General features: G+C 38.0%; 1 protein-coding gene across 1 annotated transcript; it reads left to right on the plus strand.

Annotated features, from left to right (window-relative positions):
• Window positions 1-225: 225 nt before the first annotated feature.
• Window positions 226-26,953, plus strand: LOC131535240 (NACHT, LRR and PYD domains-containing protein 3-like). The gene is made up of 10 exons (XM_058768192.1): window positions 226-524; window positions 753-834; window positions 6,571-6,684; window positions 6,957-7,070; window positions 7,172-8,968; window positions 10,218-10,391; window positions 15,086-15,259; window positions 16,039-16,212; window positions 25,262-25,440; window positions 25,802-26,953. Coding segments are annotated over exons 1-10 (2,850 nt in total). The 5' UTR covers window positions 226-484; the 3' UTR covers window positions 25,804-26,953.

Raw genomic sequence — 26,953 nt, forward strand, 5'->3', positions numbered from 1 at the left:
TTAGAGATTATTATAATAATATTACAGTTAATCTGATATTACTTTATTAATTAGTATAGTTCATTTTCTTAATATATATTACCCTTACTCTTATTTCCTTGTTCTTGTTTGTATGTATAAGTTAAGCAGTAACAAAAAAAAAATTGGCTGAGTGAATGCAGGCGAAAGACCAGCGGAAGATCGCCGTAATGCACTGTATATGCGCGCACAACAAAACAGCGCGGCGGCTAGATTGACCATGCATTTCGGAGTGGCGGCTGGCTTGACCGCAGTGAATAACCAGAGAATATTGAAGCTAAAAAATAACTTCACCGCGCTCGAAGTTTGATCTGATGTATCTAATACTATTCTAGTTGAATGCCTGTAATCGTTCAATCGGGAAAAAACTGAATCAAACGCACCGGATGAGGCTTGAGATCGCGCGCGTGAAGTGACTCATCACTGTTTTTCGCGTCACAAAAGTCAAAGCAAATGTTCAGAGTTGATGTTTCTCCATTTAAGCCAGAATCGATTCTGCTTTACAGGTGACTTCCGCACTCATATTTTCTCTAAGGTATATTTTTATGTTTTAACATTTTCTATTGCAAGCAGATGAACGTGGTTTGATTGGTGTTTGGTGTTGTCTGTGGTTTATTTGATCATTTGTTAACACACGACTAACATTGTGTATCTGAGTGAACCGCGTCTCATGATCTGTTTCTCTCAGGATCCGTTCAGATGAATTATTGTGTTTGTTTGTTATTTCTATTCAGAGTCAGTGCTGGAGATCAGATTCTGTTTCATCATGGATCACACACAAACATCCTCAGATGAAGAGTTTTCTCCAGGATGCAGGTACTTTCAATAAACACATTTACATGTTATAATTTAAAAAAACAAAAACAAACAAAAAAGGTACGTAATGCCTTTTTTCCTGCTTGTTTTGCAATCACATCATTTGTTATGTTGAAGTAATAAACTGGCACGGGGTGGCACCGGCCCCCCTCAAAATATGCTTGGCTAAAATGTCAGGTTTTAATAATGTTAGCGTTCTGACACTTGGAATTTTAAGATGTAGAATAGTAAACACCTGTTTGTATTGAATAAACAAACGTTTTTGCGTGGTAGTCTTATTTTTTATTTTTTCGGTTGCAATGTCCAAGAACAACTTCATATTTAAATGATTTTGTCTTTAATCAGATGAGAATATGGCTATTAAATATACTATTTGTGTAATATTGATGATTAAGTTAGAGTTTTTATTATTTTTAGACAGAATTTTGTGTAAAAAAAAAAATTAAAAGGGGACAACAGCAGTAATACATTCAAGGTTTCTTCAAGAAGAATGTCAAAGACAGGTAGATACACTGCAGTGCATGTCAGAGCCAATCCACCCGGCAGGGCCAAGTTGGCCAGCAAATTAGCAGCCCTGAACCTGGCAGCACAGGTCAGAGCCAGCCAGAGAGGGCCAGTGAGGACTACACCAGCAGCCATCTATCTGCAGCAACAGGTGAAAGTCAGAACATGAACAATTTTTACAATAAGTTCACTAGAAACAAACACACACACACACCGTCTGTTTGGACAATAAAAGTTGAGAACAAGTATTGTCTGTTCAGTAGTTTTTATTTATAAAAAGAGAGCTGAGTTGTCCAGGCACTTTTGTAGTGCCATTTTTATGTCATCCCACTTGTGTACATGACTTTTCCTATAGGCCCCCCCTGGCTGGTTCTTGGTCCCCCCGTGCCACCCCATTAAACAAATCCTAGAATCGCCCCTGTTAGCAATATCGTTAACAATTCTCGTTTATAATCGATACTAATATTGTTTCTTCTTATCAAGATCTTTAGTCTATATGCTGTGTTCCAAGATGGCGCCGGTGTGTGTGGCCGGCCGTCTACTCTGTGTTTCCTGTGATGTTTTTAGTGTCCTTATTGTCTTCGATGGTGTTTTACTGCTCTTATATCACATATGATCGCCAACAACTGATTGATATCTATCAATCTATGCCCAAGCAGCTAGAGACCCATGTGAACTATACTGAACTTAGCAGAAAATGCTTTTATTTACCACCGGAGTCTTCAGACATTTCCGGTTATCCGCGATGGCATATCTACAATATCGCTGGCAGGCGAAGGTGGAGAAGATGCGGAAGACGCACCGGTGTTGCCGTGAGGTTAAAGAAGGCTCTGGCTTCGGGGCTGCTCTTTCCGAGCTCAGACGGTCTGGTATTCACTAGACGTGGACTGGTGTCTGTTGACATCGCAGCGATCACAGAGATACATTCGGTGCATTCAACCAGATTCGACCGATTCATCTGACTGGCCTCTGTGATGCATCTCCCCGCGGATTCGGCAAAGGAAGGCTGACAATCGCTTTCTGCGTTTACTTCGCAGATTTTCGCCAGCCCAGCAAGAACTTCCCCAGCTCAGGATGGCTCTTGCCAATGCCCGCTCTCTAGTCAATAAAACCTTTATTTGCAACGACTTCATTGGCACTAACGTGTTGGATTTTTTCTTCGTGACGGAGTCTTGGATAAAACAAGGTGACTTAACTCCTTTTTCTGAATTGATACCACCCGATTATGAATTTTTTAATACTCCCCGCCTAACTGGGCGTGGAGGAGGACTGGTGACGATTTTTAAAAATACGCTACAATGTAAACTGTTATCTACATCCAGTTTTACTAGTTTTGAGGCACAGTTAATCTATTTGGATTCTTCTAGACCTGTTTTGACCATTTTAATTTATCGACCACCAGTATCCAATAACAAATTTATTGATAAATTTGCTGATTTTTTTGGGTGAATTTCTGACTAAATATGACTATATTTTATTGCTGGGTGACTTTAATATTCATGTCTGCTGTGCTGCTAATGCCCTGGCTAAGGACTTTTTAAATCTTATGTCCTCTCTGAACTTTGTGCAATGGGTAAAAGGTCATACATTAGATCTGGTCTTGACCTATGGTCTGTCTGTCACTAATATTAAGACATGTAATGCCCCTCTTTCTGATCATATACCTGTACTGTTCACAGCTCTGTTGCCTTCTCCACCATGTACTGTATCAACTCATGAGCGCTGGTCGCGTGTCATAACTGCACAGTCCAGTGATGATTTCTCTGTTATGTACTTGGAGGCTCATCAAACTATTACTCTAGATTTGGGTATCTCTAACACAAATGTTGAGGATCAGGTGGATTTTTTTTTTAATAACAGGTGCTCTAATATTTTAGACCTTATTGCACCACGCAAGCTTATTAAGCTAAAGCACAAATCACAGCCATGGATAAATAGTGATGTTCGGGTGCTCAGACAGCAATGTCGTCAATGTGAACGCAGGTGGAAGAAAGACGGGCTTCAGGTGTCCTATGAAATGTAGAGGGACTCACTGAGCACATTTCAAAAGGCGGCTAAGGCAGCCAAAGTAAAATATTTATCAGAAATCATTGTAAAAAATTCTCATTGTTCGAAAACACTATTCTCAACTATTGATTCTGTGTTAAATCCCCCAGTGCATACATTTCCAGAGCTTTCTCCTTTATTATGTGAAAATTTCCTCAGGTATTTTGTAGATAAAGTAAATAGCGATAAGGCTCAGTTAGCTACTATGGTAAGCCCCGTCATAGATCCTGTTTTATCAAATATTCAGTGGAGTGAATTTGAATTGGTCTCTGTATAGACATGCAGAGAAATTACTTTAAAGTTAAAATCCACTTTTTCCCCTCACGATGTAGTTCCGTCACAATTTGTTAAACACATTTGAGACTATTGGTTCAGATTTAGTGACTATTATAAACAGTTGTCTTCTAACAGGGGTTGTACCGGATTGCTTTAAATTAGCGTCTGTATTACCTATTCGTAAGAAGCCTTCACTTGACCCTGCAGTTTACTCAAATTTTAGACCAATTTCCAATCTCCCGTTTCTATCAAAGATTTTAGAAAAAAATGTATTTTTGCAATTGCAAAACCATTTGAGTATTAGTGGTATTTCTGATGTTTTTCAGTCTGGTTTTAAAAGTTTGCACAGTACAGAGTCTGCCCTTTTGAAGGTTCTTAATGATATTTTACTAACGACTGACGCGGGCAATATTATGGCATAAGTGCTTTTAGACCTTAGTTCAGCATTTGATTTTGTTGACCACGGTATCTTGTTGTCTAGGTTGGAACATTGTATAGGTATTAGAGGCACTGTACTTAACTGGTTTCGAGCTTTTCTGTCCAAAAGAAAATTTTCAGTCAGCATTGGCAAGCACTCCTCTTCTGTAGCGCATTCTATATGTGGTGTACCCCAGGGATCAATCTTGGCACCGATATTGTTTTCACTGTATATGTTACCCATGGGATCTATATTTAGAAGATATGGTGTATCGTATCATTGCTACGCTGATGATACCCAGCTCTATATACCACTAAAGCGTGACGATAATAATTCTGCTGTAAATCATTTAACTGCTTGTCTCCTTGAACTGAAAACGTGGCTTACAAATAACTTTCTACATCTAAATAATGATAAAACACAAATAGTTTTGTTTGGATCAAATGGCAAAACTGACTTGAGGAAAATCGATTTGGGCTCTCTTACCCCATATCAAGTCCACGAAGCTAAAAATCTGGGATTTATACTTGACTGCGAACTAAGGCTTGATAAACAAATTAATGCTACTGTGAGCTTCGTCTTTTACCATCTTCGTAGATTAGCAAAGGTTAAACCCTTCCTGAGCAGGAAGAGTTTTGAGACTGTAATACATGCTTTCATCTCTTCGCGACTCGATTATTGTAACTCGCTTTATTATGGTTTGCCAGTCTCATCTATACATCGACTTCAGTTGGTTCAAAATGCAGCTGCCCGTTTGCTCACGGGCAGTCACAAATGGGTACACATTACACCTATCTTACGTTCGTTGCACTGGTTACCACTGCAGTATCGTATTGAGTTTAAAATTCTGCTTTTTGTGTGTAAAGCCGTGAATTGTCTTGCTCCTCAATATCTCTCAGGGTTGCTTACTGTTTATAATCCTATTAAGTCACTGAGATCTCAGACTACACACATGTTGTGGGTTCCCAGAACAAGACTAAAATGTAGGGGAGATAGAGCCTTTTCTGTTGCTGGTCCCAAATTATGGAACGCTCTGCCTATCTATCAAAACTGCTTCTACAGTGTCTGAATTTAAATGTTTGTTAAAAATTCATCTTTTCTCCCGTGCTTTTAACTGATAGATGATTGGGTTGTTTTAAGGTTATATGTTTTCTGTTGTACTTATGTACTTAGCCTATGCAATACTATATGCAGTGCTTAGATTTGTTAATTTTTTTTTAGATGTTTAGGTTTATGTTTTATGTACAGCACTTTGGTCAACTAAAGTTGTATTAAATGTGCTTTATAAATAAATTGAACATTGAACATTGAACTGTGTTCTGTTAATGCATGAATTTCATATTATTTGTAGTGCACTTGCCGTCCAGTAATCGCAATAAGCTTTGTGCTCTGTTACCTTTTAAATAATAAAAAAAAAAGTATCAGCTTTAAAATTCTGCCAAATTGATAAAGAAATTCAAACAATAAATACAATTCTGGATCTCCTTGATGCGGCATGAGCGATCACTTTAGCACCTCGGTTCAAGTGGCACGTGAACCCATCTAACCCGATCTCATAAAGCGTGTATCAATACCACGAGTTTCTATTTCTAAATGACTTTGGCGTGCATTTGATACGCAGTGGTTAGGATTAGGGGTGTTTGGGATGGGTGCATATCGTGTGTATCATATGCACACCAACGTCAATTTCTGCATATAACTAGCACGCCAAATAGAAACCGAAAATCATGCTATTGATACGCTTTTTCATGAAATGGACGTCAAAAGGTATATTATTAGATGGCCTACAGTACAACTTACTGAAATGTCTCATGTAATCGCTCATTCAGTGTTTCAAACTGCGGAAAACGTGTAAAAAAAATAAATAAACAAAAAAACCGAAACAATACATTTACCTCAGAATAACCATTTGGCATCCATGAGCTCATTAGTCAGCTAGAAAAACTAACTATAAAGAGGAGCATTTTGCTAAATTTATGGCTATATTGCATAATAATTTTTACTTAACCTGTTGGTTACTTAACCTCAATGGCAAAGTGATGCTGAGTTGTGGTCCGTGATATTGGCACAGATTCTGTGTAATACGATTCTTTGTCACTGTATATAGTTCTCAAGTTGGAAAAGACGTTTAGTTCCCACTTTAAGTGAAGTTCCCAGGACATCTACAAGGTGGATTAAAATGCTGATAAATATATGAAAAGATGAAACATAAACACATGAGAGTATGACTGAAATGTTGAAGTGTTAAAAAAAAATCAATAAATAAAACATGCCTAAAAAAATTATTTGGCGCCTAATTTTTTTTTTTTTTGTCTGGAGCCCTGCATTTGTAGAACCACGGTTTTACTACAAATACCTTGGTTAAACTATGGTTAGTGTATCAAGACCATGTTTAATTTTCGTAAGGGATGGAGTGTTCTTGATGTAAAATACTTAAAGACCTTAAAAGAAAATAATTATCATCATAAAGGATTAAATCTGTTTTGTTATAGTTTATTTCATGAGAAGAGATCAGAACCAGAGCCCAGCTGTGTGTCTATGAGGAGTGACGAGTCAATAGGTCAGCCAGTAAATTTTAAGAGTGAAGATACAAAAACTGATCTCAGGTACATTTTTATATAAATATTATTATTATAGCATGTAATTTTATATCATCAAAATAGTGTTATCTTTGTCTTTAAATGGCTTTACCTGATGTTTTAACATATATAGTGTCACACAGAGAGACACATTTGTGAAAGCACTCAGTTATATTTAACATCTTTTGTAATAAAAGTGAAGTGTTTTTTTTTAAAGTGATTGTTTAAATAATATATGAAGATGAACTTTGTTAAATATGGTAATTCAGAAGATTCACTTTAATCTCTCTCTGTTATAGTTCAGTTCATCAGAAGAGATCAGAAGCAGAGTCCAGCTGTGTGTCTATGAGGAGTGATGCATCTATGAATCAAATAATAGATTATAAGAGTGAAGATACAGAGACTGATCTCAGGTCTAATATTTCTGTAAAAGCTTATTTGATTATAATACAGAATACATAAAAGACACTGTGCTCATTAGCTTATTTAATAATGCAGTATTTTAATTTTCCAGGCATGAAGTCCTCAACAGGTTTAGATCAAATCTGATGAAGAAGTTTGAGCGTCTGTATGAGGGAACAGCGACGCAGGGAAACCCAACACTCCTGAATGAGATCTACACAGAGCTCTACATCACAGAGAGTGAGAGTGGAGAGATCAGTAATGAGCATGAGGTGAGACAGATTGAGACACAATCCAGGAGAGCAGCAACAGAGGACACAGCCATCAAATGCAATGACATCTTTAGACCTTTACCTGGACAAGACAAAGCCATCAGAACTGTGCTGACAAAGGGAGTCGCTGGCATTGGAAAAACAGTCTCTGTGCAGAAGTTGATCCTGGACTGGGCTGAAGGGAAAGAGAATCAGGACGTCCAGCTCATATTTCCACTGCCTTTCAGAGAAATCAACTTGATGAAGGACAAAACACTCAGTCTTTCAGATCTTCTTCACGTCTTTTTCCCTGAAACTAAAGAAATGGAAATATCCAGTGATGAATATAAAGTGTTGTTCATCTTTGATGGTCTGGATGAGTGTCGTCTGTCTCTGGACTTTAAGAGCAAAGTGAAACTGTGTAATATATCTGAATCAGTCTCAGTGGACCTGCTGCTGATGAACCTGATTGTGGGGGATCTGCTTCCCTCTGCTCTCATCTGGATCACCTCCAGACCAGCAGCAGCTGATCTCGTCCCCTCTGAGTGTGTCCATCGAGTGACAGAGGTACGAGGCTTCAATGAGCCACAGAAGCAGGAATACTTCAGGAAGAGAATCAGTGATCAGAGTCTGGCCAATACAATCATCTCACACCTGAAGTCATCAAGGAGTCTCTACATCATGTGCCACATCCCAGTGTTCTGCTGGATCTCAGCCGCTGTTCTGGAGAAGATGTTGAGTCGAGCAGAGAGTGGAGAGATTCCCAAGACTCTCACTCAAATGTACACACGCTTCCTGATCCTTCAGACCGACATCAAACGTGAGAAGGACTATGAGAAGAAGGTCACAGATGAAGACATGATCCTCAAACTGGGGAAAGTGGCTTTTCAGCAGCTTGTGAAAGGCAACTTGATCTTCTATGAGGAAGACCTGAGAGAGTGTGGCATTGATGTGAGAGAAGCATCAGTGTACTCAGGATTGTGCACTCAGATCTTCAGAGAGGAGTTGAGCTTGTATCAGGGGAAAGTCTTCTGCTTTGTTCATCTGAGCATTCAGGAACATCTAGCGGCTCTATATGTGTATCTCTCCTGTACAAACCACAACAGAAATGTGTTTGACCAGAGTTTGTCGTCTAAAGTTCAGGACTGGTTTCAACTCTTTTTAAAACATGTTTCATTTTCTGAGCTGCATCAGAGAGCTGTGGATGAGGCTCTGAAGAGTAAAAATGGACATCTGGATCTTTTCCTTCGGTTCCTTCTGGGTTTGTCAGTGGAGTCTCATCAGATTCTCCTACGACAAATAATGACACTGAAAAGAAGCAGCTCTGACAGCAATGAGAAAACAGTTGAGTACATCAAGATGAAGATCAGGACCATTGACTCTCCAGAGAAATCCATCAATCTGTTCCACTGTCTGAATGAACTGGGTGATCGTTCACTAGTGGATGAAATACAACAGTATCTGAAATCTGGAAGAATAAAGGAAGCCAAACTCTCTTCATCTCAGTGGTCAGCTGTAGTTTTTGTGTTGTTGACATCAGAAGAGGAACTGAATGAGTTTCATCTTGATACATTTGTTAAAGGAAATAATGAACCTAAAAAAAATATGGAAGTTCTTCAGAAGCTGCTGCCTGTGATTAAAAAATCCAGATCAGTTCAGTAAGTATCACTGAGAACAATCACTTCACTGTTAAAACATTAAGAAAATCAAAGTTAAAAGCTCATAAATCTTCAGTGCTGCAGATGTTGTCCAGAGTTTAGTGGTCAGTGGTTTTATATCAAATCAGTGACACTGTAAGATTCAGAGTTAGAAAAGTGGCATATTAATAAATTATTCGGATTTGTCAATAATTAAAAATGTCTTTGCAAAAAAAGGAATTTAAAGGGGACATAACACACACAGTTTCACCCAATCTCATGTTAATCTTGAGTACCTATAGAGTAGTATTGCATCCTTCATATCTCCAAAAAGTCTTTAGTTTTATCATATTTCTAAAAGAAAGATAAACAAGTTCCACCCTCGTTTATGTTGTCATGGCAAATTAAAATCACTCTCACCATGTAAGAGACAAATTCACTTGGTTGTCTTTCACAAGTTTTATTCTTTGCAAAGAAGGTCAAACAGTCATACAGAAACACAAGTTGCTACAGTTGTCCACCTTTATATCTCTTCCCTAACCTTCAAGGTTACAAACCCAAGCAGCTGCACTTTTCCACACACACTGCAAAATAAGAGAAAAACACGTTCTACTATATCATGCTTCTAGCTCTGGCCCCATTTTTAGGCTAATAATGGGCCATTAAATCATGGACAGACGCCAGCAGGTCTTCCAGTTGTTCCCTTCTGCCCATCTTAGGTCCTCTCGGACCCCTCTTGTCACCCATTCATCTTTTCTCTTTGGGCCCCTAACCATATCTCAGTTTCACTACACAGCAGTTCTAAATACATAATGTTTCATAAGCATATAGAATCATGCAGACTCAATCAAAATGAATTTTTCTTCCACAACGTCCTGAAGAGCCACGATCGAAAAAAGCTCTCCGAAAACCCAGAAGTAAGATTTTTGGCACAGAAATACTGTTATACGTCCAAATTGTTTTTTTTTTTTAAACTTTGTCCATGCTTAGAATGAGAATCCAACTCTTTAATAGTGTAAACAACTCTGAATGAATGAAACAGCATTGTACCCCCCTCCCCTTTAAGTAATTGTAATTTTTAAACCACTGACATTGTGCAACAAAGTAGGGTTGTGCAAATAATCAAATGCGATGATCATGCCCATCTCTTCAGTAAAGCCGGTTCTGTGATTGATTTGTGTTTTAAATTTGTACTTTATTTCTACTAAAGGATTCACTGCTAAACTGATCTGATCTGAGAGAGTGAAGAGTGTGCATTTATTCTCTACAGGCTAAATAATTGTGGCGTCACAGATGAAGGTTGTGCTACTCTGGCTTCAGCTCTGAGATCAAACCCCTCACACCTGAGACAACTGGATCTGACTGGGAATAAAATACAAGATTCTGGAGTCACGCTGCTTTCTGCTGGACTGGAGGATCCTCACTGTAAACTGAAGAATCTGTGGTAAGATTATGTATGACACACTGTAAAGTATTTGTGAAGTGAAAAACAAATCACCCAAAAAAGTCAGAAAACACAATGACAAGTCAGACAAAATGAAAAAATTAGGTATTGTTTGTGAATGGAATACTTACTACTGTCAATCAAGATACAGAGATACAGAAAGTAAAACGTGTGACTTTGTTTCTTGTACATGTGTGTAGGCCTGTCGCAATAATCAATATATCGACTTATCGCACAATATATGTACATGACCTCAATAATTTTTGGTGATGCAATATATTGACCATTATATTTATTGTTACCATGTTTTTTGCATTCCACTTGGACCTGTGTCTTTTGCAGCTTCTCATACATAATGTGGTGTAGTCATGAGGTGCTAGTTCAAATTTAAAAATTGCCTCTAAAAAAAAAAAAAAAAAGTTTCATCTGCAGATATGGCCTTGTTTAGGATTCTGTGCATTTTGTGCATACAGAGGGCTGACTGCTAAGTAGTGATTGTGTTTTTCAGCAATAGTGTGCACCCTTAATTTACAGAGAAAAGAAGGTCAGGGAAAAATCTGTAGATGGAAAAATCTCCATACAAGTACTTTGTGCATTTACTTTACTATTTATTCAAGTTTTATTTAACCCTCTGGGGTCGACAAACGCATATATGCGTTTTGAGGCAGATTTTCCTGATAAGGCCGAAATGAGCTTGAATTGCTCTGCCATTTTTGATCGTACAGATAAGAGCAATACACCATTCGAATCTGTAAGGGGTCTACTTTTATTTGTATACACTCATAATAACAACTAAACTTTGTGCTTCTGAAGAATAAAGAAAACAAACAGGGTGTGCTCTCTGTCTTCTCCGTCTCCGCGAACTGTTTTTAGAAACGCGTCACTAAAATGAACTGTAACTCAGCAAATACTTCACACAGAGACATGAGAAATATATCTATAGAAAGCTTGAAGTCTTATCGAAAACAAACATTCTGTGATGAAGTAATCCGTATGAAACCAACACGATGTTCAATCTGTCCCGTCTGACTCATTATCGCTAATGTGACCCCGCCCCCGCGCAGCTCGCGCTGTTCATATGTAAATAGCCACGTGGTAAGTGCGCGCGTGCAAACGCCCAAAACAAACAAAGAGTGAGGAGATGCATCGCGGCTACTGTTCGTTTCTGGAAGAAGATGCGCTGAGTAAAGGCAGGATTTCCCTCGAAAGAAGAACACGATTTCATCCAGAAGAGGAGATGAGTAAGTAATGTTTCTTTTTTACATTAGTTACCGTTTTATTGTGACATAAACTTGAACAGATTTACTAACAGTTAGCTGGGTTTTCCCCCAAACGACAACATGATGAATGCTACGCATCTAAGAATGTTTAGACCATGTTTATTATTAATACTCTGTTCACAAATAGATTTTAATAGCGTGCTAAACAATAATAATTCGTTTCTCAGATATAAAATATTTTTTATAGTACAAAGTACATCCTTTTATTGTACAAAGCATGTTTGAGTCTGTGGCTACAGAATCATATCATAGGCTACTATAAAATCATACATACTAGGCTATATGACTGCAAAATCATAGTTGGGTTTTTCTAAGTATGTTTAGTACATGTTTATTATTAATAGCCTACTCTGTTCAGAAATAGATTTTAATAACGTGCTAAACAATTAGTTTCTCAGATATAAGATTTCTTTCTCTTTTTTATGATAGTACAAAGCATGTGTGAGTCTATGGCTACAAAACATATACAGATGTTCCTGATATTAACATGCTCACAAATGTTTTTTTGTTTGTATTTTATTGAATCAGATACCAGCACCAGATGAATCCTGATGTCTCTTCAAACTGTTTTCCTCTGAGAGCGCTGCACCAACATGAGATGTTCAACTACACTGATATTCTATGTTAAAACAAGCTCCTTTTCTACTGATTATGTTTTTTTCTTCTTGAATCCATGGAAAGAAGTAGAAACACTTAAATAACACACGTAAATATCAGGTATGATTTACTTGTTTCACTTGTTGAACAGAATCTGTTGCAGGAATGACTCAAAGTCTGTTCACATCTCTGTGGTTAGATCAGTGTGCACAATAGTGTGTCTTTGACCTTCATTATGTATGTTTTGATTATACTGTGTTGTAAATAAAATACAAATAATTTAAAAAACCCTTTTTTTCAATCTCCTCACATTCTGTCTTACCTGCCTCACAGTCACAGTCACACTGATGGGCCATTAGGGGCCATTAGGGGAGGGCCCTTTGTCTCTCAGGTGAAAATCACTTAATATTCATGGCCATTGCCACTCCCTCGCATATAGACCCTCGATGACAAAACATGTCTTGAAAATTTTAAATCAATATATTGTTTTCTGTGAATGAGTAAGCAGAATGATTTTCACATAATTTTGAAGTAAATATTCTAGGCTACAAGACTGATTACTCAAAAGTCTTGGTCAGGACTATTTAGTATGGGTTTTAAGGCCTTATTTCAGCTAATTTTTTTTCCCCCAAAACTTACTAACCACGCATAATATTTTTTTTCTAAAAAATGCAAACATGTACATCCATCTTGGTCACATATTATTGTAGCACAGTTTGTGCTGAATACAAAAAAAATTACATGTTGGTCAATAGTATGTTTTAAGTAGCTGAAATAAGCACAAATATCAGGGCATGTCAAAACATCTCAAGGGCCCCAAAATGACCTCAGACCCCAGAGGGTTAAGGTATCTAATATTTTGATACTTAATTTCCATTTTCTAAATCTTCTTAAGAATTAAAAGTTTGTTGTCATTTGAAAGTGAGTAGGCCTTCTTGCATTATTATGCGGTTATATTATGATTATATATTCAGTGGCATAAAATGGTCTTAAAATGACAATAATATCGCTTATCGCAATTATTTCTGGGGCAATATATCGCACAACAAAAAGTTTTTATCGTGACAGGCCTACATGTGTGGACTTCTGTGTTCTTTAAACCTGTTTTTGCAGTAGCAAAACCTTTAAATGGATTGCCTGTTTACACTAAGTGCTAATACCTTATCTTGTTAGCAAAGGCTTGAATGTTACCAGACAAATTTACTAAAGAAACTAGTCAGATAAGTGGGAGAGTAAGGACAGTGGGCTTTTGAGGCATCCAACCCGAGTACAAATATGCATTTCTTCTGGGTTTTTTCCATTGCATATTAGCTCAGAGAGGTGTTTATATTAAAGAAAAAATAAGAAAATATTCAAAACATGGAAATAAAGTGTCTAATAGGCATTTAACAGGCCTATAATTGAAATTGTATGTGGTGTCCTCACGTTGATCAGATGTTCTGGTGAATCAACCACATGCAGCTTATATTGTTCCCAAACTCAAACATGACTCTCTTCTTTTACCTTCAAAAACAGCTTTACTGATCAGCAGCTTCAGTGTGATTAGGAGCAGGTGAAGGGGTGGCTTTAGGAATAGACACAAGTAACAACACTATAAGCCAGCATCTGTTTATAATGAATAGAATCATATAAAGAATATGTTATTACGTATTGTTTTGTAAATACTGCAATACATTGAGGTGTAAGTACTGTCTGCCACAATTTACACTAAGTATGAATGATATCTCAGTGTAGGTGATCTCAGGTTTTGCTATCCTTGGGTAACGGAGGAGAAACACACACACACGCCACTACTCCATACATATTATTACAGATCAAAATAACAGTATAAAACTCAGCTGTGTAATGAATAGTGTGATTAAACAGATTTGTATGAATGTCTTCATAAGACAAGGCAAGTTTATTTATATAGCACATTTCATACACCATGGTAATTCAAAGTGATTTACATAAAAGGAAGTAAAATAATCATAGAAAATGATTATATATAAAATACAGTGCAATCAATTCGGACATAGCACAGTGCTCATTCAATAAATGCACAGCTAAACAAATGAGCTTTGAGTCTAGATTTAAATGTGGTTAATGTTTTAGCACATCTGATCTCTTCTGGAAGCTGATTCCAACTGCAGGCGGCATAATAGCTAAAAGAAAACTCCCCTTGTTTTGTGTGAACCCTTGGTATTTCTAACTGACTCGATCCTAATGATCTGAGTGGTCTGTTAGGTTTATATTCAGTGAGCTTATCTGCAATTGTATTTAGGTCCTATGCCATTGAGTGATTTATAAACGAGTAAAAGTACTTTAAAATCAATCCTAAATGTAACTGGAAGCCAGTGTAAGGACCTGAGGACTGGTGTGATATGCTCAGATTTTCTGGTTCTTGTCAGAATCCTGGAAGCAGCGTTCTGGATGAGCTGCAGCTGTCTAATGGTCTTCTTTGGAAGGCCGGTGAGGAGACCATTACAATAATCCACCCTGCTGGTGATAAAGGCATGAACAAGTTTCTCCAAGTCTTGACTGGAAACAAAACATCTGATTCTTGCAATGTTTTTGAGATGATAGTATGCTGATTTAGTTACTGCTAAATCAGACAATTTGGTGAAAAATACTGACAGTGCAAAAAAGAATTATAATTTATCTTTCTTGAATGAGACTTTACATGATTTACGATCATATTTTATGTTCTTTGACATTGTAAATCTCAGTCCAATGATCCTTTACACATTGATTTATAGTTTTGTACTTTTACTAATGGATTCACTGCTAAACTGATCTGATCTGAGAGAGTGAAGAGTGTGTCATTGTTCTCTACAGGTTGAGTAATTGTGGTGTCACAGATGAAGGTCATGCTGCTCTGGCTTCAGCTCTGAGATCAAACCCCTCACACCTGAGACAACTGAGTCTGTCTGGGAATAAACTAGAAGATTTGGGTGTGAAGCTTCTCTGTGCTAGACTGGAGGATCCTCACTGTAAACTGAAGATACTGTGGTAAGATCATCTCTCTGATAGTCTCATGTTTTTGTCCTCCGTAAGATGTGTCTTTTAATGTAAATTCTAAGACTAAAATCAGCTTGTAAAGTAAATGTTCAGTAAACACTCTAAATCTCAGCACAAATGACTGAAGATGAAGTTAATTACATTCATCATCATCACATCACATGAGCTGCTGCTCCTGTGTTTGGCCCCCAAACATTTACTGGAGCGTCAGTTGCTTCTGCTAGTTTGATTAATACTCCTTCACCTGCCCATCTCTGTGTAAGAGTTTATTTTCCTCTTGTTTTCCACTTTTTCTGAAATTAGCTCATTGTGTTCTCACAGATGTCATAAAGATTTAACCTGAATGTTCAGATACTAATGTGTGATTTAGTGATTTCTGTTCAGTTTAAGCTGCCAAACATGACACAATGATGTATTTGATCACAAGAGATAATAAATGAGATGTAATGGAGAACAAGTGGCTCCTTTGAAGCAAATGTCCTCCTGTAGGTGTTTATTAGAGGAGCAAGTGACTGTTTCTCCAAACAGATCCGTCCTTATATCACTATGAAACAATATTTCACATTCAGCTCTGTGTGTATGTTCAATCCTGAAGCACATGACAGTTTCAAACAGCACCATTGAGCATCAACATGCACAAATCTCATTCTATCAGCAGCAGTTTGTGGCAATGCTTGTCATTATATCTCCTCTCCTGCCCTGCAACTAGAGTCAATAACAAACTACAGACACTTCAACTACAATTCACATTGTGTCATTGTTCTTTACAGGTTGTGTAATTGTGGCGTCACAGATGAAGGTTGTGCTGCTCTAGCTTCAGCTCTGAGATCAAACCCCTCACACCTGAGAGAACTGAGTCTGTCTTGGAATAAAATAGGAGATTCTGGAGTCACGCTGCTGTCTGCTGGACTGGAGGATCCTCACTGTAAACTGGAGAAACTGTGGTAAGATCATCTCTCTGATAGTCTCATGTCTTTGTCCTTTAATGTAAATTCCAAGACTAAAGCTTGTAAAATAAATGTTCAGTGTAAACACTAAATCTCAGCACAAATGACTCTGATGACTAGGATTGGGTACCGAGAACCGGTATTTTTTGGACTGGTACGTAATTGGGTCAGTACCGGACTACCGATAAGCTTCAGGACAAACAATACTGTTATCGATACTTGCGTTTTTTTTATCTCCGTATACTTCAATGTTAATGGCGAATTAGAAGCTGCTGCTTGTCATTTTCCTTCACTGAATGATGTGGCCGTCATTTGCTCGACATGCGTGTGATATTCATGCGCATGTGCAGTGTTTGTTTGCATGCAATCAGGGCTGTGATGGTCGCCGTGACAACCGCATCACCACGATGGTCGGTTGTCACTGCTTTTGACTATTGCCACCGGCGGTAGTGCACGTGACGTCTCTATAACAAGCATAATACAAAGTTTTCTATACAGGTGTAATAATATACAGTTGCAGATTGTTTTATTTAGACTATAAATTTATGCTAATTCACTAATTACCTCAAAAACTATGCACGGCATTTCCTTTAGATTGGCAGGTTTGAGCGCAGGAAAATACAGTTTATTCTGCATTTAGCAAATTTATTTCGTGATGAGCGATGGACCTTTTTGGGAGATCTGGAATCATTTACATTCATGTCACCCATCCGCGTTTGTACAAGTGTCTTCAAGTTCACGTGATCGCAAATGCCCGGCTGGTCAAGTTTGTATTGGTGAGGCTTTCTCCAAACTGGCCAAATACGAACGAGACAGCGGTAAATGGAAGATGCTAATAAGAAATGTGGCAACATACGCCGCGATTCCTATTCCACAGAGAGCACGTACAGACTAGGAGTTAATGCGTCCGCTTGCTTGGTGGGGGAACAGTGAACCGTGTCTAAACCGGACGCCGCGTCGCAACACAACAGGTTGAGTCTGTCTACAGGACATTTGAACTTTGTGTCAGTACATCATAAATAGGACAAGGCAGTTTACTGTGAGGGATTTGTCGTGTCGTATCGTGCCGCATCTAGTGTAGACAGCATCACTGATTATAATGGGTTCTCGCCGTGCCGCTCGTGTGAGGTAGACAGGGTGTTTTTAACTTTCTTATTTAAGGCTAGTTTCCTATTTAACTGTATTATTTCTTTGATATTTATTTTAGTGTTTTGCAGGCTGAGTGTTCACTGACAGAAGTGCTAAAGTAAACACGCACGTTTGTTAATGGTTGAGCCTCATTTATTTATTTTTGCAATTCAGAATTATATATATATAAATATACACAACACTGCGCCACCGGCGGTAGTTGGTCCATTACCACCGCGGTGGTAAAAATCTGCCACCGTCACAGCCCTAGTGGCAAGAGTGAAATGTTCGAAAGTGTGGGCTCACATTACAAAACTAATAGTGAACTGTAATAGTGAACAAAGGAGGCAACACTAGTAATATGATGAAACATTTACTAACAAAATACAACATCTACCTCAAGCAATGCACTGTATTTACTGTCTCCCAGCTCCAGGTCCAACCGCAAATTACGAGACGCATTCACATTGAATGTTGATTCAGCGGTAGAGTTACACTCAAGAGACACTGAACTAAACATGCTGCCGTTTGTCATCAAAGGGGTAGTTCACCCAAAAATTAATATTGTCATTATTTACTCACTGTAATGTTGTACCAAACCTGTATTAATTTTTATTCTTGTGCTGAACACCAAAGATATTTTGAAGAATGTGGGTAACCAAACAGTTGCTGGTCCCCACTGACTTTGATAGTAGGAAAAACATATATATATGGAAGTCTCTGGTGACCAGCAACTGTTTGGTTTCCCATATTCTTCAAAATAACTTTTATGTTCAACAGAAGAAAGAAACCCATTCAGGCTTTAAACAACTTGAGAGTGAGTAAATGATGACACAATTTTCATTTATGGGTGAACTATTCCTTTAATGTTAATAAAATAAAACAAAACAAAACACAAAGACAAAAATAACTCGCTGCTCTTGACTGAAGAACTTTAATACAGTTGCTAAAGTTCAGCAGTAATAAAATAACTCGAAATTTTCAACAACTTTTCACACATCTTTTTGCACCAAATAGTATCGATAAGTTCCGGTATCGATAAGCGGTATTGGTATCGATAAAATGTAAACGATACCCATCCCTACTGATGACTGAAGATGAAGTTAATTTCATTCATTTTCATCACATCACATCACATGAGCTGCTGCTCCTGTTTTTGGCCACCAAACATTTACTTGAGCTTCAGTTGCTTCTGCTAGTTTGATTAATAATCCTTCACCTGCCCATCTCTGTGTAAGAGTTTATTTTCCTCTCATTTTCCACTTTTTCTAAAATCCCATGAGCTCACTGTGTTCTCACAGATGTCATAAAGATTTAACCTGAATGTTCACGTACTAATGTGTGATTTTAGTAATTTCTGTTCAGTTTATAAACTGCCAAACATGACACAATGATGTGTTTGATCACAAGAGTTAACTAGATTAAAAAAAAGTTTGTAGACGATCTTTAAGTTGGTTTGAAAAGCCTAGCCAGAAAGTTTGAAGTAGTTTTAGAAGCTTGAAGTTCGAAGTTTTGAATAGTCAAGTTTTAATTTAGTAGTTTTAAAAGCTAGACAGATAGATAGATAGCATGATTAGCATAACATTAGCATGATTGAACGTTGGTAGCATGATTTAACACATTGTTAACATGTTGCTAGCACGTTGTTAGCATAAACTAGCTAGCTAAAACAAAAAAGCTTAAAGGGGTCATGACATGGATTTTGTTATTTTAATATGTTCCTTTAGGTTTGCTTATAATGTTAATAAAGTGTTTTGCCCAAAATAAACCCCAGCATATATATGTGGAAAAATTATTATTTTCAACCCTCATTCTGAACCTCTCTCAGAAATGTCCTGTCTCTTAAAGTCCTTTAAGGCTTCTCAGTAATCGGCCACTGGTATGCTTGGCTAACGTCATTGCATAAGAAACAGTATCAATGCCCCCTCACTATTGCACATGTGTTTTGACAACATAATCAAAATAAAACGGTCATTTCCAGACAAAGCATTATGAAATAATTTACTTACAGTTTGTGATGCAGCTGCAGTCAGATCTAGTACCGCTTCATCTCTCAACAAATGTTTCTTTGTGAACTCTCCATGACACTGTGCCTCGTTTATAAAACAAAATACTCCGACCAATCCTCAGACACGATCCGGGATGCCATTAAAAATAAACTATCCACTTGTTCCTTATGCTGGGATCCTTCTGATATCTGTACAAAGACATGAACGAGCTGTTTAAACCAAACGCGTCAAAGCAAACGTACTTTCACTCCATTTGTCACATTGACGACAGACTCAAGCACGTGGACTGTGTCAGAAAGCAAACACGCATCTGTATACTGTATCCAGTGTAGACAAGATAGAGGCAGTGATTGTCATTTCTATTTGCTTTTGATGTGACGCAACACTTACATTCAGCGTGATCGAGTGTCAGCCGTAACGCGAGTGAACGCAAGTTGATGTCTTGCTCTGGAGGTGGTGTTTATGCAAACGACTGGGGCTAGGTGACGTCACCTTGTCCCATAGGATCCAAAGCTTGATTTAAATAAATGCTTTGTTTATAATGAGGAGGATATCTAAAGCTATGAAACTTGGATGTTTTAATGGTACAAATACCTCTTATATGGCAAAATATCAAGACAAATTTGATTTCTCATGTCATGACCCCTTTAAAACAAGATCATTTAGCGAGAGCCAGCTAAAACCAGCTGATTTAACAAAAAAAACCCAGCTAAAAATCTACTAAAGCCACTATATTTAGAAAAAAGCGATAAGAAACAAGCTAAAATCAGTCGATTTAGCAATAAATCTATAAAATAAAAAAAACCCAGCTAAAACCAGTTGATTTAGCGAAAAGCAGCTTAAAACCAACTAAACCAAGCTAAAAACAGCCGTTTTAACAAAAACTGCTTAAAACCAGCTGATATAGCAAAAAAAAAAAAAAAGTTCAAAACCAGCTGATTTATTAAAAAAAAGAGTCTAAATCCAGCTGATTCAGCAAAAAGAGCTAAAAACCAAACAGCTAAAACTAGTTAAAACCAGTTGATTTTGGAAAAACAAACAGCTAAAAACCAACTAAAACCAGTTAGAATCAGCTAAAACCAATGATTTTGGATAGATAGATAGATAGATAGATAGATAGATAGATAGATAGATAGATAGATAGATAGATAGATAGATAGATGGATGGATAGAAAGGAAAAGGAGAGGAAAGGACGTGTTGTGTCCCATACTTGGATTTTGCACTCTGCCTTTATCCCATCCAAGTGCACACGCAACGGTGAGTAGTGAATACACACCCGGAGCAGTTGACAGCCATATTGCTGTGGCGCCCGAGGAGCAGTTGGGGGTTCGGTTCTTGCTCAAGGATCTCACCTCAGTCGTGTTATTGAGGATGGAGGAGAGCGCTGGTCATTTACTCCCCCACCTACAATCCCTGCCGGTACTGAGACTCTAACCATTAGGCCACGACTGCCCCATATAGATGATAGATAGATGAGCAATATCACACTCGTAGATGTGAGATATTGCTGTATATCTGCACGGCTGTGATTCGGCCGTAGGTAATCATACGTAGGCCGATATACAGCCATATCTCACGTCTACGAATATATTGCGTTTATACAATAGTTTGACGGCACGAGTGTGTAAATGCATAACAAAATAAAAACAGAGTGTCTTTAAAAGCCGCCTTTTGTGCAGAACTACTTCCTTCTGCCGCAGATTCGAATCTCAGTTTGACAGCTGAGCCCAAGCCTCCGATACTAATTCGAAAACGTCACTTTAGAACTAGAAATGATGGAACGTTGAGTTGCTTCATTGAAAACTCATTGTTTTACTGTACTAAAAGCAGTGTATAATGTATAGTACAGTATTATGAGAGATTGACTGAGCGAGTGTGATTACCTGCATCTGATAAAGCATTCATTCTTCAGATCAATCTCAAATTCACAATAAATCAGTAGTTTGAATGTCCGATAGACTCGTACTATCCTTTCATCTGTTAAGGGTGATTCCTGATGACAGTGCTGCTCGGTGCATTTGTTGGCAGTGTACAAGCTAGTTTTGAAAGAAAAATAACTTCCTTGTTCAAAACTGCGCTTTAGTATTTTTAAATTTAAGTCTTTACTACTGACTCGTAAAACAGTCTCTTGTCGCCATCTAATGGCAGAACAATGTCACTAAAATTACCATCACGAACGCGCGCACACACACACACACACACACACTGAGGCGTCATGCCCATTCAAAGTGAGGGGGCACGTGCACCCTCAGATTTCTGAGCCAAGTGGATTTTGAATGCAGCTTCCAAAAGACAAAAAAACGCAGAATAACATTTTTTTGATACAATCACACCGGTGTTATTAGATCGTTCAGTGCGCCACTGCATCAGCTGCTAAATTCAAATCTGTGTTTGAGGTTTGGCTGGCGCTGAGCCAGATACAGACAGATTTGCACAGTGCTGTGTTTTGTTCCCTTGATCGCTTACGAATATAAGCAAGATATTCATTTTACAATGTAAACAGCTTCAGTGATTTTAATGGGAGTTTTTGAGAGTGCCTGAACTCTGGCTAGACTGAATGAAAATCTTATTTGATAATGTAATGTTCTTTAACCTACTCTCTGTACAATAGAAGTGTTATAATTAGTAACGTACAATAGGGCCTATTGTTATTAAATTCACATTAAATACAAAGTCAGTCATTTTTAAAAAATTATGGCATGCCACCCATATCTGGTACTTAAATAAAAAGTCGGGGTTTTATGTGTAGTAAATAGATTACACTTAGTCTACTTTGCCCATCACCATTAATTGATCAAATAACAATATATAAAGGTGCAGAACGCATTTACTAATTTGAGAATCGAGATATTTCCTAATACAGTGAACATGTTTGGAAATATTTTTAATAAAAAAATAAAACATAAGCGCAATGTCTGATATACAGTGCTATCGTAGCTGCTGTGTCACATGACATGTGTGACCCCCCATGACCCCTCAAAATCATGAGTGCATGACACCCCTGCACACACACACACAGTTTCATAATACTAAATACTACTATTATTAATATAAAATATTATTTATTGAATAATATTTAATAAACAACAACAACAGTCATCATAAAAGTTGCTAGGCAATTCAGTCAAAAGTACAAAGGCAGCCTCTGATATACAGCATTGAAGTTACATAAACATGATGAGATTTTGCCAAAACTATTAGCACTGGAACAAATAATAGATTAATGAGACCAAATACTGCCCGTTAGATTTATCCAAAACTAATTATATTTCATGTTTAACCTCTATAGCGACATCAGAGCCAGCGGTAAATTCCAGAAGTGGCTGAGGTGAGGCTGCTATCGGCGGTTCATGAGCGCAGAACAGCCGCTGACTATCTGGAGCTCACATGTCCGAAAAAGTCGAAGCAAATTTTCAACTAGACGTTATCTTTATTAACAAACCGCATATTTGAAGTCCAAACAAGTACATTCTCACCTAAAAAGCTCTTAAAACTACATTATGTGACACAAAACAGTATTATTTTTAAAATTGTAGTGGATTTGGGCATCCGCCATGATACTCGCTGTGAGAAATACAAACGGTGAAACGGCTATTGGAGTTCTGTCGGACTCTTAATATCAACACTCTTATCAGCTAATCAGATTCGATGACCAGAAAGAACTGTTGTATAAGTAAGGTATAATCAACGGCTTGCCTTGCATTAAAGGATTTTAAATATACAACGTGGAGGCCAAGAACCACCAGACGCGTTGATTATCCCGCTTATTCAATGGTCATTTGCCAAGTTATAGACAAGTTCAAACTAGTATTGCTCTTTGCAGTGAAATATTTGACCGGAAGGGTAAAAATTTATTTAAAGGGGTGGTTGACTGTTTTTATTCTAAGCTTGATTGTGTTTATGGGGTGCAGTCTAACGTGTTCATGCTTCGTTTTTTTTAAAAACGCATAATTTTTTCATATAATTTACCTTTATTCCACACCGCTCTGTCCCTTCTCTGATAAACGGCTTGATTATTTCCTGGTTTTATGAAGCCCCTCCCTCAGAAATACGTGATGGGCTCTGATTGGTTAGCTGGCTCAGCTGTGCTTCGCTAAACCGCCGAGTGTGCGTCTAAATGTCTCGCCCCTCACCTCAGCGGCATGTGCTCCGGTTGTATTGTAAATAATAGCGTTGTCAATATTGATAATCAATGTGAGCCCAATTGAGACGCAGAGGATATTAGTGAAGAGTATCGTGCAGAACCTGTACAAGCACGGCTCTGAATGGTATGTTTGTTTGTTGTTCTCTCATACTTTTAGATACTCTGTTGTTTGTAAATGCTACTGCTTCTGCTTCAGTAAGGCAACCGCACGTGCGTCCATGTATAACGCTTCTTATAGCTATGTGAAAATAAGTGTATAATTGGAACAGTTTGTTGGAGCTGATCTGACGATCTGAATAAGAGGGAGAAAGGGAGAAAGAGGCAGAGCAGGGCGATGCGAGGAACAGTATTAAGAACCGCTGCTTTAGAACATTGATTTTGAAACTTGTGAATCCATTAGAATCGTTAGAAGACAGAATCGCGATTTAATATATGAATAGATTTTTACGTGCACTCCGTAGACGGGAGTCTTCTCGTCCTCTTCTCTAAAACAGCACAGCATGGCCTCGTCCCCTTCGTTACATGTTCCCGGGGGCAGGGTTTATCTTGGTCCGTGACACATTGGACCCGGGAAGTAACTCGTTGAAGTCCCTTACCAGCCGTTTTTGTAGGCATTAAACAGCCAGAATTTTAAAAGACGATATCTCTGTTTGCATTGAACTTTCAGCGCTGCAACTTTGCAGATACTGTTTATGCTCAAACAGCAACATTACACACTAACTAATGTTAAAAAAGTGAAATCGCAATCAACCACCCCTTTAAAAATAAATTTACCATCAGAGATGAAATAGTGTGATAAGATCACATTTATTTGAATGAATTATAGCATTTATTTCAATTAATTATCGATCGAGAGAGAGAAAGAGAGAGATGACGGTTGTGTGTGCATTTCTTGCGTGCTGCATCTGCGCGTCTCTCTACAAACAATTAATTACTTCAAAAACACTGATTTTACCACCTCATTGTTGAGGAATTTAATGTAGCGATCTAGTATCTAGGCTATTTTATTAATAAAAATTGCAGGGAATCGATGACAACAGGTTTATGTGTGTGTGCAGTGCAAATGTTAAATGAGTTTGAATGGTCTAGAAATAGTACATAGAATGGCAGCTAAATGGATTCTAAAGACCTTCAGTTTGTTTACATTTGAATTTTGACAGCTGGATTTTGAATAGTCGTGGCTCATCTGAACAGTTCGTCAATGTAAGTCTATGGGATTTTTATGATTTTTAATCTTCATTTTTAGGAAAACGTAAATCCGATCAGTTAGAAAATAAAAAGCATACCAGCTCAGAACAGTCTGAAGGTCTGGGCCAAGTTTGGTGGTTCTAGCTTGAGAACTCCAGTACGAGTTTAAATTGCAAATTTAGTCTCAGAAGAATGATAATAAGAAACTTAAATAGCAGATCAGTAAGTTGTTTTTTCAAGCCAACTTAATAAATGAGATGTAATGGAGAACAAGTGGCTCCTGTGAAGCAAATGTCCTCCTGTAGGTGTTTTATTAGATTGTTTCTCCAGACAGATTTGTCCTTATATCACTATGAAACAATATCTCGCATTCAGCTTTGTGTGTCTGTTCAGTCATGAAGCACATGATAGTTTCAAACAGCAGCATTGAGCATCAACATGCAGAAATGTCATTCTATCAGCAGTAGTTTGTGGCAATGCATGTCATTATATCTCCTCTCCTGCTCTGAGACCAGAGTCAATAACAAACTACAGACACTTGAACTACAATTCACATTGTGTCATTGTTCTCTACAGGTTGAGTCATTGTGGCGTCACAGATGAAGGTTGTGCTTCTCTGACTTCAGCTCTGAGATCAAACCCCTCACACCTGAGAGAACTGGGTCTGTCTGAGAATAAACTCGGAAAATCAGCAGTGAAGTTACTCTCTGATCTGAAAGATGATCCACATTATAAACTGGAGACAATATACTACTGTGAGTATATTATTATTTAAATATTTTAAAATGGCCAAAGTTCAGTAACAGGCCTCATGTGTGTAATTGGAGAATATAAGATAATAATTCAGCTCCACTTTAGTCTCTGTACTTTAAACTGTTTAATTATGTAATGATCTATAAATATATTAATATTTTCATCTCTTCCAGTGTCTCTGTGTGTAAATGATAAAGAGAGAGTTGTTGATCATTCACTGTTATTAATCTATGATCAGTTGTTCATTCATATCTCTGGCTGTAATATGAATATACTGTGTTTTTCTGAAGTGGATCTGCTGATGTGATGTGACAGCAGTAATGTCTCATACTTATATGTGTCTGTCTGTGTGTTTTATTGTAGGACTCTCAGTATTTAGACGTCAGTCCAGTTTCCTCAGGATCAGCTGATGGTGAATAAGGAGCCGCTACAGAGACGTCACAGTCACACAATCAACAGAGACTGAAGACACAGACACACACAGCATTACACTGTCATGTGTGTCGTCTTTCACTCTCTTGTTTTATAGGTAATGGCCAGATGTAGATCAGGGGTGTCAAACATACGGCCCACAAAGATGTCCAATCTGTGAAGAAACCGCAAACACAAACAGTTTTTCCAGTCACGAAAGAGTAAAAATTGAAATCACAGAATCATAAGTGGAGCTCTGTGAATAAAAGAGGAAACGGAAATGGGGTAAGGAGGTGTATTGTACAAAGAGGCACGTAGATACGTGGCATGAGAGTGTGTGCTGCATACCTTAGCGTCTTAGTCAAGTTGTCGAATTAGATGCACGAGAGAGGATTAGTAACGCCAAACAAAGGAATTAGCTATTACCGCATAATCGGATTCTTCCTGGCGCAGACTGCAAAGTGTGGCCTGGTCGTGGCGTGGAGCACCGCCCGTTCCTGTTTGTTCCTGGTACGGATGAATGGATGGGTTTGGTCCGACTCGTGTCTCCGACGCCGATGCCACTTGCAGCACGTTGCCGGATCACAAGCTGGTTTCCTATCCCCTGGCGTGTTCCTCGTTCACCCGATAATTTTCAGTTCTCCTGTTTCTGTGCTGATTCTGAAAGTGATGATGACAATGCAGGTAATCTCCAAACCCACGTATTCCTTTTCGTCTACAAGTTTCCCTACGCAGCTGGCTGGCAGCATTTGGATCTTGCTCACTTACACGCACACGCACACACACACCAACACTTAACACGCACGTTCAATGAACAAACCTACATTTACACTTACTTAAATTTTTTGTTGTTGATGTTTTGTTTGGGAACTGATCATTTTGAACTTGTGACTTCATTGCTGTGATTTTTGAAACGGAGATTCCTATACCGTTGTGCTTCCTGAAGTTTTTTGTTGAAAGCAAACTTTTTTCCTATGAACTACTGATGTTGACACAACGTCAAAGGAGCTTGTTTAAAGTGTGAATTGGTTGATAATTGATTTGAGAATTGTTGAAAATTATTTTTGTTATTTGAACAATATATTCATTACGTTTTACCTGCAA

This window comes from Onychostoma macrolepis, unplaced genomic scaffold (assembly GCF_012432095.1).
Source record: "Onychostoma macrolepis isolate SWU-2019 unplaced genomic scaffold, ASM1243209v1 Scaffold2, whole genome shotgun sequence".
Lineage (NCBI taxonomy): Eukaryota > Metazoa > Chordata > Actinopteri > Cypriniformes > Cyprinidae > Onychostoma > Onychostoma macrolepis.

Bases quoted from the DNA above. Each gene is read 5' to 3' on its own strand.
- LOC131535240 (XM_058768192.1), top strand. From the start codon at position 485: ATGTTTCTCCATTTAAGCCAGAATCGATTCTGCTTTACAG. The intron at 7,071-7,171 runs GTCTAATATTTC...TTAATTTTCCAG, and splicing joins GATACAGAGACTGATCTCAG to GCATGAAGTCCTCAACAGGT. The intron at 8,969-10,217 runs GTAAGTATCACT...TATTCTCTACAG, and splicing joins AAAAAATCCAGATCAGTTCA to GCTAAATAATTGTGGCGTCA.